General features: G+C 41.4%; 1 protein-coding gene across 2 annotated transcripts in view; it reads left to right on the forward strand.

Moving 5' to 3' along the window:
• Positions 1–9,904: 9,904 nt before the first annotated feature.
• hectd2 (HECT domain containing 2) overlaps positions 9,905–16,558 on the forward strand; it is a 65,969-nt gene continuing 59,315 nt past the window's right edge. For both annotated transcript variants that reach the window (XM_047351235.1, XM_047351236.1), the window contains exon 1: positions 9,905–10,693. In XM_047351235.1, the coding sequence (XP_047207191.1) occupies positions 10,610–10,693 (84 nt within the window). In that variant the 5' untranslated portion in view covers positions 9,905–10,609. The remainder of the gene's footprint in view (positions 10,694–16,558) is intronic.

A 16,558-nucleotide genomic window follows, 5' to 3' on the forward strand; every position in this document is an offset into this window, starting at 1 on the left:
TGTTTCCACCAGAACTGTCCGTCGGGAGCTCCACAGAGTCAATATACACGGCCGGGCTGCTATAGCCAAACCTTTGGTCACTCATGCCAATGCCAAACGCTGGTTTCAATGGTGCAAGGAGCGCAAATCTTGGGCTGTGGACAATGTGAAACATGTATTGTTCTCTGATGAGTCCACCTTTACTGTTTTCCCCACATCTGGTAGAGTTACGGTGTGGAGAAGCCCCAAAGAAGCGTACCACCCAGACTGTTGCATGCCCAGAGTGAAGCATGGGGGTGGATCAGTGATGGTTTGGGCTGCCATATCATGGCATTCCCTTGGCCCAATACTTGTGCTAGATGGGCGCATCACTGCCAAGGACTACCGAACCATTCTTGAGGACCATGTACATCCAATGGTTCAAACATTGTATCCTGAAGGCGGTGCCGTGTATCAAGATGACAATGCACCAATACACACAGCAAGACTGGTGAAAGATTGGTTTGATGAACATGAAAGTGAAGTTGAACATCTCCCATGGCCTGCACAGTCACCAGATCTAAATATTATTGAGCCACTTTGGAGTGTTTTGGAGGAGCGAGTCAGGAAACGTTTTCCTCCACCAGTATCATGTAGTGACCTGGCCACTATCCTGCAAGAAGAATGGCTTAAAATCCCTCTGAACACTGTGCAGGACTTGTATATGTCATTCCCGAGACAAATTGTAAAAGGAGGCCCTACACCATAGTAATAAATTGTTGTGGTCTAAAACCAGGTGTTTCTGTTTCATTGTCCAACCTCTGTAGATGGACCAGCAGTATCTCTGACCATGACAGACAAGAGCAACACCTGTGTTACTGAAGATGAAGCTCTGATTTGTTTATCTCCAAATCCATCCTACCATCACCTTTTAACTAAAGTACTTGAAACAGAGACTAAACCCTGTCCTTGGGGGAACCTTCTACTCTGTGGAGAACCATGGCCTCAGCCTAAGAAGAAATGACCCTCATCCCTTCCAAGAAAATGCATAGAACGAGTTTTTTACTGAAACAGTTTATGACAGTGAAGAACCTTTATTGTTTCCCTGAGCTATAAATATTACCTAACAGTGTGACTCAGCCCTGAATCGATTTTAAATGTACAGATGGCCCAGCAGGTTTTCATACTCTTACACACACATTGCCTGGACCTCCAATATGAGCCATTAATTACATCATTTTCTGCTGCAGTGGGAGCACAGAGCCGTAAATAGGTGGCAAAGAGGGGCAGTAAATGAGAGACACACAGGGCCACACCAAGGGAACAAATACACACTCATCCACGATTTACTGTTATATCTGTGAGGACTATTCATCCATCTGACAAAATAGAACTATGAACTCAGCCCTAACCCCAGCAGAACACAGCGAGGCTTTTATTATGAGCAAAAACTTGATAAAATGTTGGTTCCAAGGTCTTTTGTTGGACCTGTCCAACAGAAAAATGGGGTCCACATTGAGAGAAATAAACGTATCAGATGAAAACATCTGTGTCACTACTGTGAAGAGAAGCTTGATGTTTATAGCATCAGTTAAAGCAACTTCTACAACCAAAATGTGGTTCTGGAAAGTCAGCCGTCATTTAAGGATTTTAATCTAAAAAAAAAAAAAAAAAAATTCCTGGTGCTTTCAGGGGACGTTGCTGTGAATTGTTGGATGACACACAGAATGAAGGTAAATATGACCTGTGGGTGTTTATAGAGCAGACTAAACGTGCAGCAGATCTAGCAAACAACAATACAACAGTTTTTAATCAGGAACACAAACACAGAACCAAGCAGTAGAAACACTGATGAGGATCAAACAGTCCCGAGGAGAACAGAACCTGGAGAACGGATGTAGAACTGAGAAAACAAATAGGGAAAAACGGCATAGAAACAGAACAATGAGAAAGGGAGAACAAAATCTGTGGATGTAAGAACTCAAACTAGGGTCCAGGGCCAAGGTTCTAAAGGAAAGAATGTGTTCCAAGACTGAGGAGATGAACCAGGATGTTGAGGATTTGAAGAGAAGGTGGAGGGGAACATTTAGACCAGGGAGGTGCAGACGTAAGCTAGAAAGGTTTGGAGGGGTCCCACACTTTGTTGGGAATGGTGTTTTAAAAGCTGAAGCCACATAAAGGGGACTATATCTTCACATCTTCAGCCAGGATGGTCCATGGGAACATTGTCCTGCATCAGTAGCCATGATTTCTCCATTTGCCGACCTTCTCTGAGACCCACCTTGTTTGCACCCCTCTCAGGAGAACAGACGATGGTGTTCCTCCTACTCATACCCAGCATTCAGGCCGAGAACTTGAGGAACATGTATGAACTCACCTGCTGGGTTTATAATCTGGTCAGTTCCTTCTGTCATGGGTTGAAGGTTAGTGAACCCAAATGCAGGCATGAAGGAGGTAATTTAAGCACGAAGACAAGATCAGGTAGTGTGGTTACTGACTGAAGACAGATGTGCGGATTGAAGATAGGAGACAGGTGTGGAGAGCAGGAAGTTTAGGGAACTGAGGGGGTTTCACAACATGTAACATAAACTCTCAGCACAATGTTTCTAATAGGAACTACTTTCAGGGATTTTAAGGCAAGTCACTAACTGGAGAAGGACTGTCTGCTTCATCAAAGTGATGATGCAAAGAGAGTTACTGTGCGGCAGGTAGGATAATGATTGATCATAAGCTTTCAACAGAACCCCACAACATAAAATTTGAATCATCTCCTTAATTCTCAGGTTCTCCTCGTCCTTAAACAAGTAAGCAAATAATAATGATAAGTACATAAAAACTGAACTAAACCCAGAGCTTATGCTGATAAACAGCGCCCTCTGCTGATAGTCCTAAACATGATGGGGAGTTTATAACCTCAGTGTTTACATCATGGATTCCTCACATACATTATTCAGAAATGAAGTGAAATATTTAAAAATGAAAACTTCTTGTGACCCGTTCAGCTCTAACTTCCTACATTTTCCTTCCCCGCTCATCATCTCGGTGCTGATCCAGGTGCTCATCATCATGTGCAGGAAATGTGTCCAGCCTCCTCCTCCTCCTCCTCCTCCTCCTCCTCCTCTCAGCTGAACTACAGTAACCTCTCTCCTGCTCCACACTGTTTCTGAGGGGAGGCCTGTGTGTGTGTGTGTGTGTGTGTGTGTGTGTGTGTGTGTGTGTGTGTGTGTGTGTGGCCTAAAAAGAGGGTCCTACCTCTCTGGCTCTTCCAGATGTTGATCTTGCTTTCTTTCTGTCTCCAACGGGTTTGAGACGTTGCTATGAATCAAACCAAATATTCCTCCTGACAACGGCTGCCTCTCCGCCCTCTCAGCTCGTCTGTGTTTTCACATCAGCACAAATGGATCACAGAGGATGAGGCAGCCCAGGGATCAACACCCAAACCAGGCAAATAAAGTTATCAGTTTTGGATTTATTGAGATTAAATAAAGTGCAGATTAGGGTCTTTACATGCTTTTGATTATTTACAAAGAATAAAAACTCTTAATGTTCTCTTTATCTTTCTTCTTTTTTTGGCCTTCATCAGAAGAGGCAAGGCTTTGAGGAGCAGCAGCTTTGATGCTTACGTGGGTTAAAAATACTCTGTTTCCTCTTTGCCAGCCAGGCGGCTCAGATGTATCCACAGTCAGACTTTTTCCTGAAATAATGAGATGTTTTAAAAAAACTTCTAACCCTAAAATCCATCAGAAATTCAATGCATTTTATATGAAGAGAAATACAAAGAAATCTATAGTTTGATTGAAGCAGTGAGCATTCAGAACTGTTTTAAAACGTGTCGAATAAAGATGCAGAAAACTGCAGAGATTTTAAGGGTCTTAGAGGAAGAATAAGGAGAGGATGTCAGGGTTAGATATAAAAGCCCAGCAGTCAACGTTACAAAATGCCTACAGAGTAAATTCAGAGTCTGTGGTAATCTGTCTAATGAGAGCGAAGGAAGCGTCTCATGGATCAAGTTTCCACATGGACTCAGCAAACCGCCGACCCTCAACGCAGATTCTCTCACATTCATTGCAGAATAATAATGATGATCAAAGTTAGGATGAAAAGTACAAAACTCATCAGAATCTTTTTGGTTCAGTGAGAGCCTTCCAAACACAAACACTGCTCTAAAAATAAAACATGTTCAGATCCTGCATCAATGCACTGCATCAATTTGGCTACATCATACAGAGCAGCTGTTCTGCTATAACTATATTCAGTATTTGGCCGGAAAAAGCTGCACATGAACAATCTGGAACATGCTATCAGATTAATTTGTTTAACCAGTGGTGTTTATCGACAGCAATCCGGCAGGAAATGTACAGTGGGGAGAACTTGCTGGATGGGTTGAAAGGTCAGGAACTGAAGCCCAGACAGCCAGGTGGAGGACCATGATCCTTATAAGTGGGGTCAGCTACTATACCCTACGCCATCCTCCGCACCCATCCATTCCTTTTGCTATCATTTATTCAAGATCGGGTCTTGAGCAGAACAGATGAGGAAGAGGAAGAAGAAGAGGACATTTTAGACACCTCGGTTCCCAGTGAAACTTTCTGGCTCCTCCTGGAGGATTCTAAGTTATTTCTGTCCGAAGGTCCAGGAGGAATCCCATGGCACCACTCCATTTATCCAAAAAATGCTGAGTCAGTGGTTGCTATGGTGACCCCCTCCTTTCTGGGAGCAGGGGGTGAACTCACAGCCCCATTTTTCACCATCAGACAAGACTTTGGGCCTCAAACAAACAGTCACTGTGAGTAAACTATTAGTCGTACCAAGATGTAGTTGAAAGCTGAGTGGAAGAAGCTTCTTGTTGACACACAAGTACATTTGGTTGTGTCTGCAGCGTTTTATGCAGAAGATTTGACAGGTTAACAAAAGCCTTCAGTTCCTGTTTGGAAAGAACATTCTCAGCTAAAATATACTGGGAGTGAATGAGAGTCTGGGTGTGCCTCTCTGTGCTCTGGGCTGATTCCACAGAAAACTGGGAGTCCTACAGCTGTGGGAGACATACTGAGTGGAAGAAGACAAAAAAACCTACACTAATTTCTTTAAACTGTATATGTGAAGATGAAACTGTGGCAATAAAAAGAGAACTTCTGACTGGGTCAGAACCATCATCAGACTCTGAGTTAAAATTCTGTGAGAAAATCTCCAGAAATCATTAAACATAAAGTGTGATTGTATAAAAGCTGTTAAAGAGATTAACATGCAGATTCAACCAGCTTTCTGAGACATGTTGAAACTATGAACTGTGTTTCTACAGCAAAGTGTGGCTGAGCTGTAGAGCTCCAAAGATTCTCCTTTAGTCAAAGGTCCTTTAAAACCTACAGTCTGATGTCATTTGTGACATTTTTGTGATTTAGGATAAACTATCTGATGTATCGTCACCAAACATCACATTAAACGCTGCATACGCGTACAAATGCTTCTTGTATTTTTGTACTGTGTTGAACATGATGAGAGGAGAGGTGAGCTGCAACTTAGACCAGAAAGTGAATGATCAGAAGAAGAAATGAGATGAATGATAATGTCTCCTTCAATGGCTCTGCATTAACCCCTGAATGACCTGTCAGTATTTCAATGCATTTAAACAGCTGAGATGTTGGATTAGATGCTCCATCAACTCATCTTTCAGTCATTCCTTCTTTCTCATGAATTTTATGATTCATATCCAAGTTATCCTTAACATGAACCAGTTCTTAACTCAGTTCAGCCAGATTAAAATGAATTAATTCATGTTCATAGTTCACCACCTAAATGGTTTACAGCTCCTGCCTGAACCAGAGTTTGTTCTTTACCGTAATTTGTCTGAAGCTTATAAAATATCGAAATCATGACATCATTTATTAATTAGCATATGGATTATTATTATTTATTCTCAACTGTTGTCTTTGCTCAAATAAACTGTTGTAATATGGCTAAATTCCCATAACAGCTGCTGTCATTAATATATTTTAAAATGAACAGAAAAGAAGATTTTGATTAAAAAGTGTATACTTTTAACCCTCTTATTACCATTAAGTCAGTATAGACAGGATCTGCCAGAAGCTTTTTTACACCATTAAACTGATATTGCACAGTAAAAACTCCTCAGTAATAGTGAAAAATGGCCAAAAACTTAAACTTAATGTTTTCTTTTATAAAAACAGCTTCTTGTTGCATATTTTTGGATTATTCTACAGCTATAAAATCTCAATAAATTCAAGTCATCTGTATATAATTTTGATCATAAGAGAGTCAACATGCCATGATGTTGCTCTATAAAAAAATCCTCATCATGTTTAAGCACATTAGCTGCTAAACGTGATTATTTCTCTGTTCTTTCAGTTATTGACCTGGAGGATGGTCAGAGATGGGTTTTAAACCACAGATTACCTCCACGTCTTTTCTCCATCTCCCACCCAGACAACACAAGAGAAACGGGGCAGCGTGAAACATCTCTGCAGACACTAAGAGTGCATCCTGAGGGATTATGCTTCGGCTATTTCTCTGTGTTTGCACCTAGAAAACAGAGAAAATCTTTTGTTCACCCCCACAGCGCCATTAAATGTTCCTCACCTATAAAACAACATCTTTCAGTTCAAAGTCCTCAAAAACATGAGCTCCAGTGATGAACGTGTTAATGTCCTTCATCCTGTCTGCAGAAGTAGCCCACTGTCTATAAATGCAGGAGCTCTCACATAACAGCCCATAATGTAGAAATGCTTCAGTCCTCCAGCCAGAAACCAAGAACAAGCAGGTTTAAATCAAGTTCAGCCAGCATTAATGCTGCCTGACAGCACGCGGGGTTCTGTTCTGTTGGGTCCGACATATGAAGGCTCCCAGCAGGGCTTGTGCTGCTTCATTGGGAGAACAAAACAGTAAAAAAGAGAAAAAAGTGAACGTTTGAGCCCCAGAAGCCATAAAAATCTCTGGACTAATGCAAAACACATCTGGGTTTACAACAACACCACGTGTCTGCAGTTGAACCGGGTCTCAGCTCCAGAAACAACCAGAGCTCAACCCGACGGCAGCCGGACTGGACCAAGCAAGGAGGAAACAGTTTGTTCAGAGTTTCACCTTTCACCTCTCTGGAATCTCCTCTTCAGTATGTACTAGTAGACAACGAGGAGAACCCATACATCAGAACCAAAATCACTCTGGCTTATATAAAAATCAGAACGGATCCAGTAGGCTGAAACAGTAACAAATCAGAAACTATTCACATTTCCAGCAATAAGGAACCAACATCTGCAGAAACTGGCATCTTTCCATCATGATGAAACAATATATGAATCTCTCTGGACCCCAGGGTCCTGCTGGGGAATGAGTAACCCATTGTTTTTGTTACATCTTCTTTTACTTTGAAGTGATCAGATTTTACTCACAGTTTGTAACAGAAAGCACAATCCACCAGCGATGCCTCCACCTCCCTGAGATGACACATTCAGTCTGACTTCAAGCTTTTAAGGGATTATATTCCAACAGATTACTCATCCGAAACCACAATTTGACTGTTTCATCAAAAGACAGTAGACATTTTTACTGGAAATGAACGACTCATTTCTGACTCATGGCATCAGACTTGGAGCTGACCCCCGACCCTGCAACCAGACACTCTGGAACCAGTGGACACTTCAAGGTAAAACAACCATCAGCTGCTGAAAGGAAGACATGGGCATGCAAGGCAGAACAAAAGGTCTCATGTTGACCTCGTCCAGAGGTGGTGTCCACCTCTCTAGGCTCGGAGGCATCTGGGACGCTCCATCACACAGTGGAGACATGGATTACAGTCACAAAGACCTGTGTTCCAGATTCTTGTGGGGCGAAATGGACGAAGACACGTCGGCTGTAAAGACCAAAGATGTTTCATGGGACATTTTCCCCAGACAGTATAGAAACCACGATCCTGGCTGAGGAAGAGGATGGTACAGACACTGGTCTGTCTGCAGTCCTGGGCTGTCCTGTATTAGTTTGGATTAGAGCTGTTTTTCTTTGATTTACAACGCATTTCAATTAAATTGAACTCTTCCTGTAATCAGCCACATCTCCACGTTATAACCGAAGGAAAATTCAGATCTTTCCAACCTTGTTCAGTTGGTTCTGACCTGGAGTTCATCTTGGTTTGGCAAAATGTAATAAAATATGTTTTTCATAGCAAAGATTTCTGCACAATAAAAGACCTAACATGTGTTTATTCAGACTTTTTGGAATCTACAGAAATACTGAAGCTGTTTTTGGGAAACCAGATGGAGAGTCCAGATGATCTCAACATTACAGCGAAACCACACACACACACACACACACACACACACACACACACACACAGCAGCCTTTCAGTTTCTTTATGTTCAGTGAGAGTCGGCCCTCAGCCCGGATCCTGTTTCTCACAAATTATGGACCGAAGTTAAACTGTAACAGTGACGCAGAGACTGCAGAACCAACAGTCAAAGCTGGAGGAAACAAAGTTCCAGACTTCCTCTGACAACTGTCAAAACAAAGGCCCTGAGATACAAATCAGCTCAGAGGGGTGATTGAAAAGTGTTTAAGTGTTTGTATGAACGGGTTCCCTGATAAGCAGAGCATCCAGCTGAGTTCATGGATAGATCTGCTGTGGAGTCCAACCAGCTTTACTTTTAACGACTGTATCTATTCAAGTTTTTATTTAATAAAGGTGCCAGCGCACAAAGCACCCAGGTATGATGGATGGAGTAAGATATCCCTCCTGACATGGAGACAGCTTGGGATCTTCCAGAATGAGCTGGATGGTGTCACTGCATGTGGAGAGGGAAGTCTGGGTTTCCCTGCTGGACCTGATACCAAGTGACCCGATCTCTGATGAGCAGAAGCTTCGTATTAACCAACATATCACAGTTTTTTTTTTTTTTTTTTTTTTATGAAAACAAAGAACTAGGAAAGATTTCCCCTAAATTTGAGGAAACCAAGTCCTCTTTGAAGCTCCACAGCTCAGATGGACTTCACAGCAGAACCATCATTTAAAGTCTAGATGGACTTTTTCTGGCTTTCTTCATTTTGCAGTTTTTTACAGCCAGAGTTTGAGTTTGCAGATATTTTAATAAATGTTCTGACAGAGTTCAGCTCAGAGTGATGTTGTCACACATGTCTGTTAGTCTGGGAAGGGTCACAAAGCCATTTCTAAAGCTTTCGGACTCCAAAGAACCACAGTAAGAACCACTATACATAAATGGAGAAATCATGGAACAGTGGAGAACCTTCCCAGGAGAGGCTGAACTACCAAAATTACTCCAGGAGAACATCATCAGCTCATCCAGGAGGTCACAGAGGAACCCAGAACAACATCTTAAGCTCTGCGGGCCCCACTGCCTCAGTTAAGGTCAAGGGTCATGATTCAAAAATAAGATAGAGAGACTGGGCAGAAATGGCCTCCATGGGAGAGTTCCAGGCCAGAACCACTGCTGACCCAAAAGAACACAAAGGCCCGTCTCACATTTACTAAAAACATTTGGATGAGCCCCAACATATTTATCAACTTTTGAGAGATGCCCGTGTCTGTTGCCATCAAAAACAATGTTCTTGTTTAATGAAAGCAATATTAAAATATATATATATATATTTAAATAAATATATATAAATCTGGTATTTTAATGATTTATTTTTGGTTTTGAGCTCCAAATCTTTTAGGTTGGAAGGCCTCTTTACCATCACCCTAATCTTTAGTTCCCTCCACACATTCTCCGGCTGACTTCCAGTCAAAACAGACATGTTGGTCAAATTAAAAGATTAATTTGAACCTAAATCTGCCAGAGCAGAGGAGGATTTATTAGGAACATACAGAACATTTAAATGATCTGTTACTTTTTATTAATATCTCTCTAATATTTAATGTTTGAATCACAAACCATTTCTGATTTGTTGTTTTCTTGGTACATTTAAAACACTTTTTAATCTGTTAATCTCACAGCTGAGAAAGATTAATTAAAATATATTCAGATGAATCAGATCCACAATATTTCACCAGTTTTGTTGGTTTAAACGTGTTTTTTCATGAAGATGTTTCTGCCTTTATGTTTGCATATTTCTCTGTTATTTCTGCAGATGTTTCAACAGATTTTAGGAGTTCTTCTCGTCTTTAAAGCTTTCTTGGTCTTTTATTTTGAACCTTAGGTCCTACTGGCCGTGAGCCCCTCTCTCCTCTGTTTCTGACGCTGTGCATCCAGGCGCCTCCTCCTCCTCCTCCTCCTCCTCCAAACATGGCGTCGGCTCGCTGCTGGGCTGCCTCCCCGACCGACGACGCAGAAAAGCAGAGAAAGAGGCGCAGAAGAAGGGGATAGAAACTCGCCTTTAACGTCTTTTCAAAGTAACTCCAGCCCACGCAGTTTGCAGGGATCCACGCAGACTTTAAGCCCAGCCTGTTTGTTTGGAGACGTTTGTGCGTCAGGCTGTGTGCGTAACGGGAGCTCACCTGTCCGACGAAGGTAGATTTCACTCCGTTTGCAGTAGGATGTGAATCTCCCTGATTTTTTCCCTGATTGCGGAGCAGAGAGGCGGATATCTGGGGGTGAAAACATGCGCAGCCCGCTGAGGAGCAGGACCGCAGGCGCAGCACAGGAGTGAGACTTTCCACGGAGGAAAAACAAGTTTCCACTCTTCCAGGATGGATGGAGAACATTCTGCTCTGTCAGGAGTTGAGAGGGAAAGAGAGAGGCTCCCACCTATTTACACCAACTCTCCTCCTGCTGTAAGCAACTGCTTCCTTTGCTCTGCATCTAAAGACAGATGTTAGAAATATTTTGGGATTTCTCTGAACAGATGTTTCAGAGGGTAGATCCTGACCAGGGTGATGATAGAAGAAAGTTGATTAACCTGTGAATTCTTCAGGCTTTTAAACTGTTATTTTTGTATTTTGTAATAAAGCCCAGTTTAACCCTCCTGCAGCCATGTATTTAAAGCATCACATCCCTGCAGAATTATCCATTAAAGGCAAAATACAACATGTTATGCAACACATAATTATAGTGCAGCCCAACCACAGCAAATTACAGTTATTATCATGTTTTTGGGACAGATTTTACTGCAGATCCTCCATTTGATCCTACAACATCCAGTTTGAGCTGCTCTTCATCATATTCTAGGCATGGTTTCATCTTCCAGTGGAGACATGTCAGCTGTGTGTTGTGGTTGGAACTAAAGTTGGAAAAGTTGTGCTGCTGGGTCAGAACCGTTGTTTTCTGGCTGTTTAGCAGAAAAAGTTTCTGTTTTACCTAAGGCCTCGTAACATCAGCCCTCCAGCTGTGATGGAGGGTGTGATGTAATCAGCCCGCTCCATGGTCATTTGTCTCACCCTGGAGCAGAGAGGTGGGTTTGCACTGCAGGCCAGTGGGCTGAAGTCATCTCCATTCTGTCAGGGAGCTGGAATGTGCAGATCGGATGGTTCTGACCCATAAACAGTCTCTGTTTGGGTCTGGAAAGACCATAAGTGGCTGCACAGCGTAAGTCATGATCTGATGGAGGAAAAAGTAGCTGAGTCACCAAACCATTCATATCAAACAGGGTAGGGGAGCTGATGGCTTCTGTGGAGGACAGTTAGTATTTATTTACCCTTTTAAATGCCTGGGGTTTTTAATTGACCGCTGGAGATGGATGGATGGATGGATGGATGGATGGATGGATGGATGGATGGATGGATGGATGGATTAACAGACATACCTGCCGTGAATAAAGGTTTAATCAGCAGAGAATGTTCTTGTTTCAGCGTTTAATCTCTGTTCACAGATGTTTTCTGTATATTTTTTTGCTAGCTAAGCATTTTATTTGACGGACTCTTGTTGAGACACAAAAGGCCATTTGTAAGAGTTTATGATGAGCTTAATTTTAGACTTAATTTTTTTTTACAAAATATGTTTTTTTTAAATCTACATGGAGTACCAGCCTTGTCCTGTAGGTTTGACTTGTCCTTCATTCATTCATGTGTTAGTCATTAAGGTAGCAGGTCCAAACCAATTTTTACCATTACTGGTGAACAGGGCAAGAAAGTTCTTCCCCACTTCTTGAAGCAGAGCGTGACCACCTGATGTAAAAAGTGCATTTAGATTTGTCTGACTGAATACCATCAGAGACCCGGAGGAGCTGGTTCTCGTCATGACTGGTTCACATTTCGCTGTGTGTGCTGAAGGTCATGGAGGTCTTACAAGCTGGATGGGTTCTATTGGACCAAACAATCCTTAAATCTCACCTCACATAAAAACAGAGTTCTGTTCAGTCCCACTAGACATAAAACCATAAAGCATAAACTCTAGATTGTTGGTGGTGATTAGTTGGTTTATAGTATTAATTCATTTATTTCATTTCAAATACAACTTTTCATGCAGAGTTTAAAATAAAATTTGAATTTATTCACTAAATCTGACTGATGGATATTTTGGTTTTAGTTGTATAAAAATAAAACAAACTCATGAAGTTTCTGAGGCAGACAAATGAATCACTTTTGCTGATTCTTGGCTGAAAAGCCATAAATGATGTTAATAAACCAACACACAGCAGACCCACATGACATGTTTCTGATCTCAACAATACATCTTCTAATTGGACCTGTCAGGGGAGTTTGTTCTGGTTCCTAGTCTGTTTAAACACATCAATATTTTCATTGCAACGGGTTGTGTTTTGTCTTCTCAGTGGTTCTGTGTGATTTGGCACTCGCCTACTATTCTTCCAAGACAGACCAACGTTGGCCTAATTCTGTCAGAACTGGTACCACACCAATTCCAGACTTGCGGTGAATGAATCACCAGAAGCAGTTCAGACCCACTTAGATTTAAAGACCCATTTCTGACCAAAACCTGTCTAATGTGCTGGAACTGGAGCTGATTTTTGGTCCTGTAGAATCCCGGTCTGCAGAGCCAGACAGTTTCCTCATCACATTCGGACCCGAGTCGGCCCACACCTGCTCTTTGGTGTCAGAACTCAACGAAAACATGGCTGGGCTCAGCTGTACTAACTCCAACCTAATGAAGGTCTGTGGTTGCAGATGTTGGAGATGTTTGGAGCCATTTTCATGAGCTGCTTGGAGTTAGTTGGAGCTGAATTTGTTTGAAATATTCAGCTTAAAACAGAAAAACAGCAAATTCTACTTGCATGTGAACGGGATGTGTTCCTTCAGAACAACCTGTAAGCAGACGTGTACTCTGGGTCAGTTTTTCTTGATGCATCGGTGCCGTATGTGTTTTACTTCTCCCACAGATCACCTACGCGGCAGTTGTGGGTGGGTCTGTGTGATGGATAATGAAAGAGTGATGTGGCTTCACTGAGTAAGGATGCAATTATAACCACATCACTTGTCCGGGACGGTTATACAAGATCACCGCTTTAAATGGAAGAAACTAACTGGCTGCAGACGATTCAGTTTTTAAAACCTGCACAGAGAAAAAGGGAACCAAGTAAATGTTACCTGTGTGTGTAATTCTGTGGCATGCATGGACAAATCTTCCAAGGAAGCTTGCAGCCACTCTTTCCTGAACGACTTTCATTCCTGACCTCATTGGGCTCCAGAATTAAAGCTCCTGGAGGAAACATTGACAGTTGCTGCAAATCTCTCCAGTAAAGCAGTTTTAGGTAAATTCTGAATTAAAAAAGCTAAAGTGCACTTGTGGAAAAAGTTGCTGATCCTAGCAAGAGAAAACGTGTCAGGGAAATTTAAAATTAGGATACAGCTGCTGAGTAATGTGAAGATGATATTGAATTCCATCTCAATTTCTTTCTTTATAATACATCAAATGTGGGCCAGTCAACAGGCCATATATACAGTATATAATCTGTATGTTTCAGCTGAAATATAAAATCTTACCAAATATTGCGTCCAAGTTTTTTGAGATGCTGCACACGTTTAAATTGCAATAAGAATGCTATTCAACATATTTTCCAGAAATATTGTTATTTTCTAGACATATTTTCAATGATCATGATAATTTCGGATGGAATATTACATGAGAAACTGTTCATACTGGGCTGTTTTGTTACAGTTATGGTTGCAAATCCTGCTTCATGTTCATGCATGTTCAGCATTCTGCAATTTATCTCCAGAGATTTTTCATCTCTGCCAGTTTGTTTTAGCTGAACTGAAGGAAGAACTTCTCCATACACCATTAACACTGTGATGCCTCTCTGTTAGCCTGCACTGTGCTGCTTTACAGACGTTCTGCTCATACCGTCAGGGACGGTAGGAGCAAACCTGAAAGTTTTAGCAGTTTTTAATAAACATGCTGAGGAGAAATGTGTTGCTGTCCTGCTGTTAGAGTAGCACTGGAAATCTAACAAGTTGATCTTATCTTGTTTATTAGTAAGGCTATCTGCTCAGGTAGCTAGCCTGTACTCTGCTGCTTTACAGACAGACCGTTTATACTGTCAGTGACAGTATTTTTACTGATGCCTCTGTTAGCAGGACCAGCTGAGGGAGCTTGATGACTTTTTCACATCTTTAAGTGCATCTAAGAGCTCCCACTATTTTCAGTCCATAAATGCATCAACCAGTTTGATAAACTGTGTTGTGCTTTTTTAGTTTAATAAAAAATCTGATAAAAGTTAGAACTATATATTTGATGCATAAACGGTGAGGATCTTAATTTTCTGTTGGTTTCATGACTGCTGCCTCTGTTAAAGATACTTCAGCGCATTTTTTCTCTTTTATGTGTTAAAGAGCTTAGAAGAAGAAATCTGAATCAGCAGGTCAGATTTGACAGAAAAAACAAGAAATCTGTAATAGCACAGAAAACCCTGATTGGTTCATCATTAATTATTACTTTAATGGTAATATAGGCGATTTTAGACAGCGGTGGAAGATCTAAACTGTTTTACCTTCTGATAAGTAACTGTAGATGTTAGTAGGAGGGAAATGCGCTCCACCAGGAGGCCCACAGGACGTTTTGGTATGTTGGTATTCGGAACTTGTTAAAGACTATTAATCTAAAACCCAAGCAGAAACTTTGTGATGCTGGTTGTTTCTCTGTTTTTGCTCCAGAAACCTGAACAGAACCTTGTCTCTGTTAATTAGCTGCTTTTCTCTTTGCCAGCAGCAAACCTGCAGCTGGTGGTTTATTCTACTCAGTAGCTCGTAGGTCTGTTTGTTACCAAACAGGGACATCCAACTCATAGGGGAAGTATGAGTAGCACTTTTTTTACTCAAACAGAAGTAAAACCCAGTCATCCACAAAATAGAGAAAATAAAGGGATGTTCTCATCCCATGGCACTGGATACTTAGTTATGTGGTGTAAATATGTCCTTCAGTTTTTCCACAGGTCAGACTGTCCATGATCCAAGCTGGAAAAATTAGGAACATCCCCTGAAGTCAGAACTCCAAGTGGAATCCTGACCTCAAAATCCAATATGGCTGCCATGGTTTTAAAACGTAGTGACAGCTGCAATAATAAAGCTTGTATTTCATTAACTCTTTCACACACAAAGGTGTGTACAGCCTTTGTTAGGTCTAGATTCATTTTGCATCCACCTTGTAAATAATTAAAAGCAACATTTCTTTTAGTAACACTAACAATAACAAAATTACCACCAGTGGTTCCTGGGCCACAGTTTTAGAACCTTGGCTTCAGGACCACTTCCTTTCTTCAGCCAGCTAACTGACAGGGTGCAGCAACGGGTGGGGGAGGTGGAGTGCCATCGTCACATTAGAACCTCAGGAACTGTATGATCAGACATTTTGTTTATTCTAAAAATGTGAAAAAAATAAATAAAACGGGTTAGAACCGGTCCTGAACCCAGCTATTAGTTTGAAAACACAACCTGACTCTGATTATAAGAGACTGGTTGATTTTCTCTTTTATCTACTTGAAAGAATTCAGAGCATTTGGGTTTTCTTTTGTGGCTTTTTACTGCTTCATCTGAAGCAACTTTGTCTCTAAAGAGCTGAATCTAGTTTAATTACCCCATTTTTCTGCCTCTGCAGCCAGTCTGCTGTTTATTTCACTGTTGGACACGGTAACTTTATTCATTTTGAATCTGATCTTTTCTGCTGTCCATAAACTCAATGCTGCAGGTTTAGTCAGTCAGTCAGTCAGTCAGTCAGACTGACTGACTGACTGATGCAGGTTTATGTGTTTCTTTTTGCACATGTATGGGATTATAGATTTAAGGAGCGCCTGTTCTGCATCTGTTCGGGTCTGAACTTCTTCTTCCTTCCACTCTTTATCCCTCCTTTGCTCTCTGCTCTCCATATTTTCTTTAATTTCCACTTCTCCCCCTGCTTCCTGTATTACTCTTTCTTTCTCATATCCTTCTCTTCCTGCACTGCTGACCTCTGATTTTCAGTATTCCTCGCCTTTATCCTCTCTGTCTCCTGTTCATCCTCCGTTTCTTCTTTTTTTATCTGGTAATTTCCATCCTTCTCTTCTTGCTGCACTCGTGGCTCTTCTACATCCAAAACCCATCTGATGTGAAGATTCAGTAACTGTTGGGGTCATGTGCTTAGTTTTGGTTATATTCTCATTGTCTGTTCATGCGGCCCAGAGTCTGGACTTGTTTAGGAAGTTGTCGTTCTGCTGAGAAACCTCAACATGTTAGAATGAGTTTTTTTACTGACTATTAGTTCACTAAGGACTT

Source organism: Girardinichthys multiradiatus, chromosome 22, assembly GCF_021462225.1.
Source record: "Girardinichthys multiradiatus isolate DD_20200921_A chromosome 22, DD_fGirMul_XY1, whole genome shotgun sequence".
NCBI lineage: Eukaryota > Metazoa > Chordata > Actinopteri > Cyprinodontiformes > Goodeidae > Girardinichthys > Girardinichthys multiradiatus.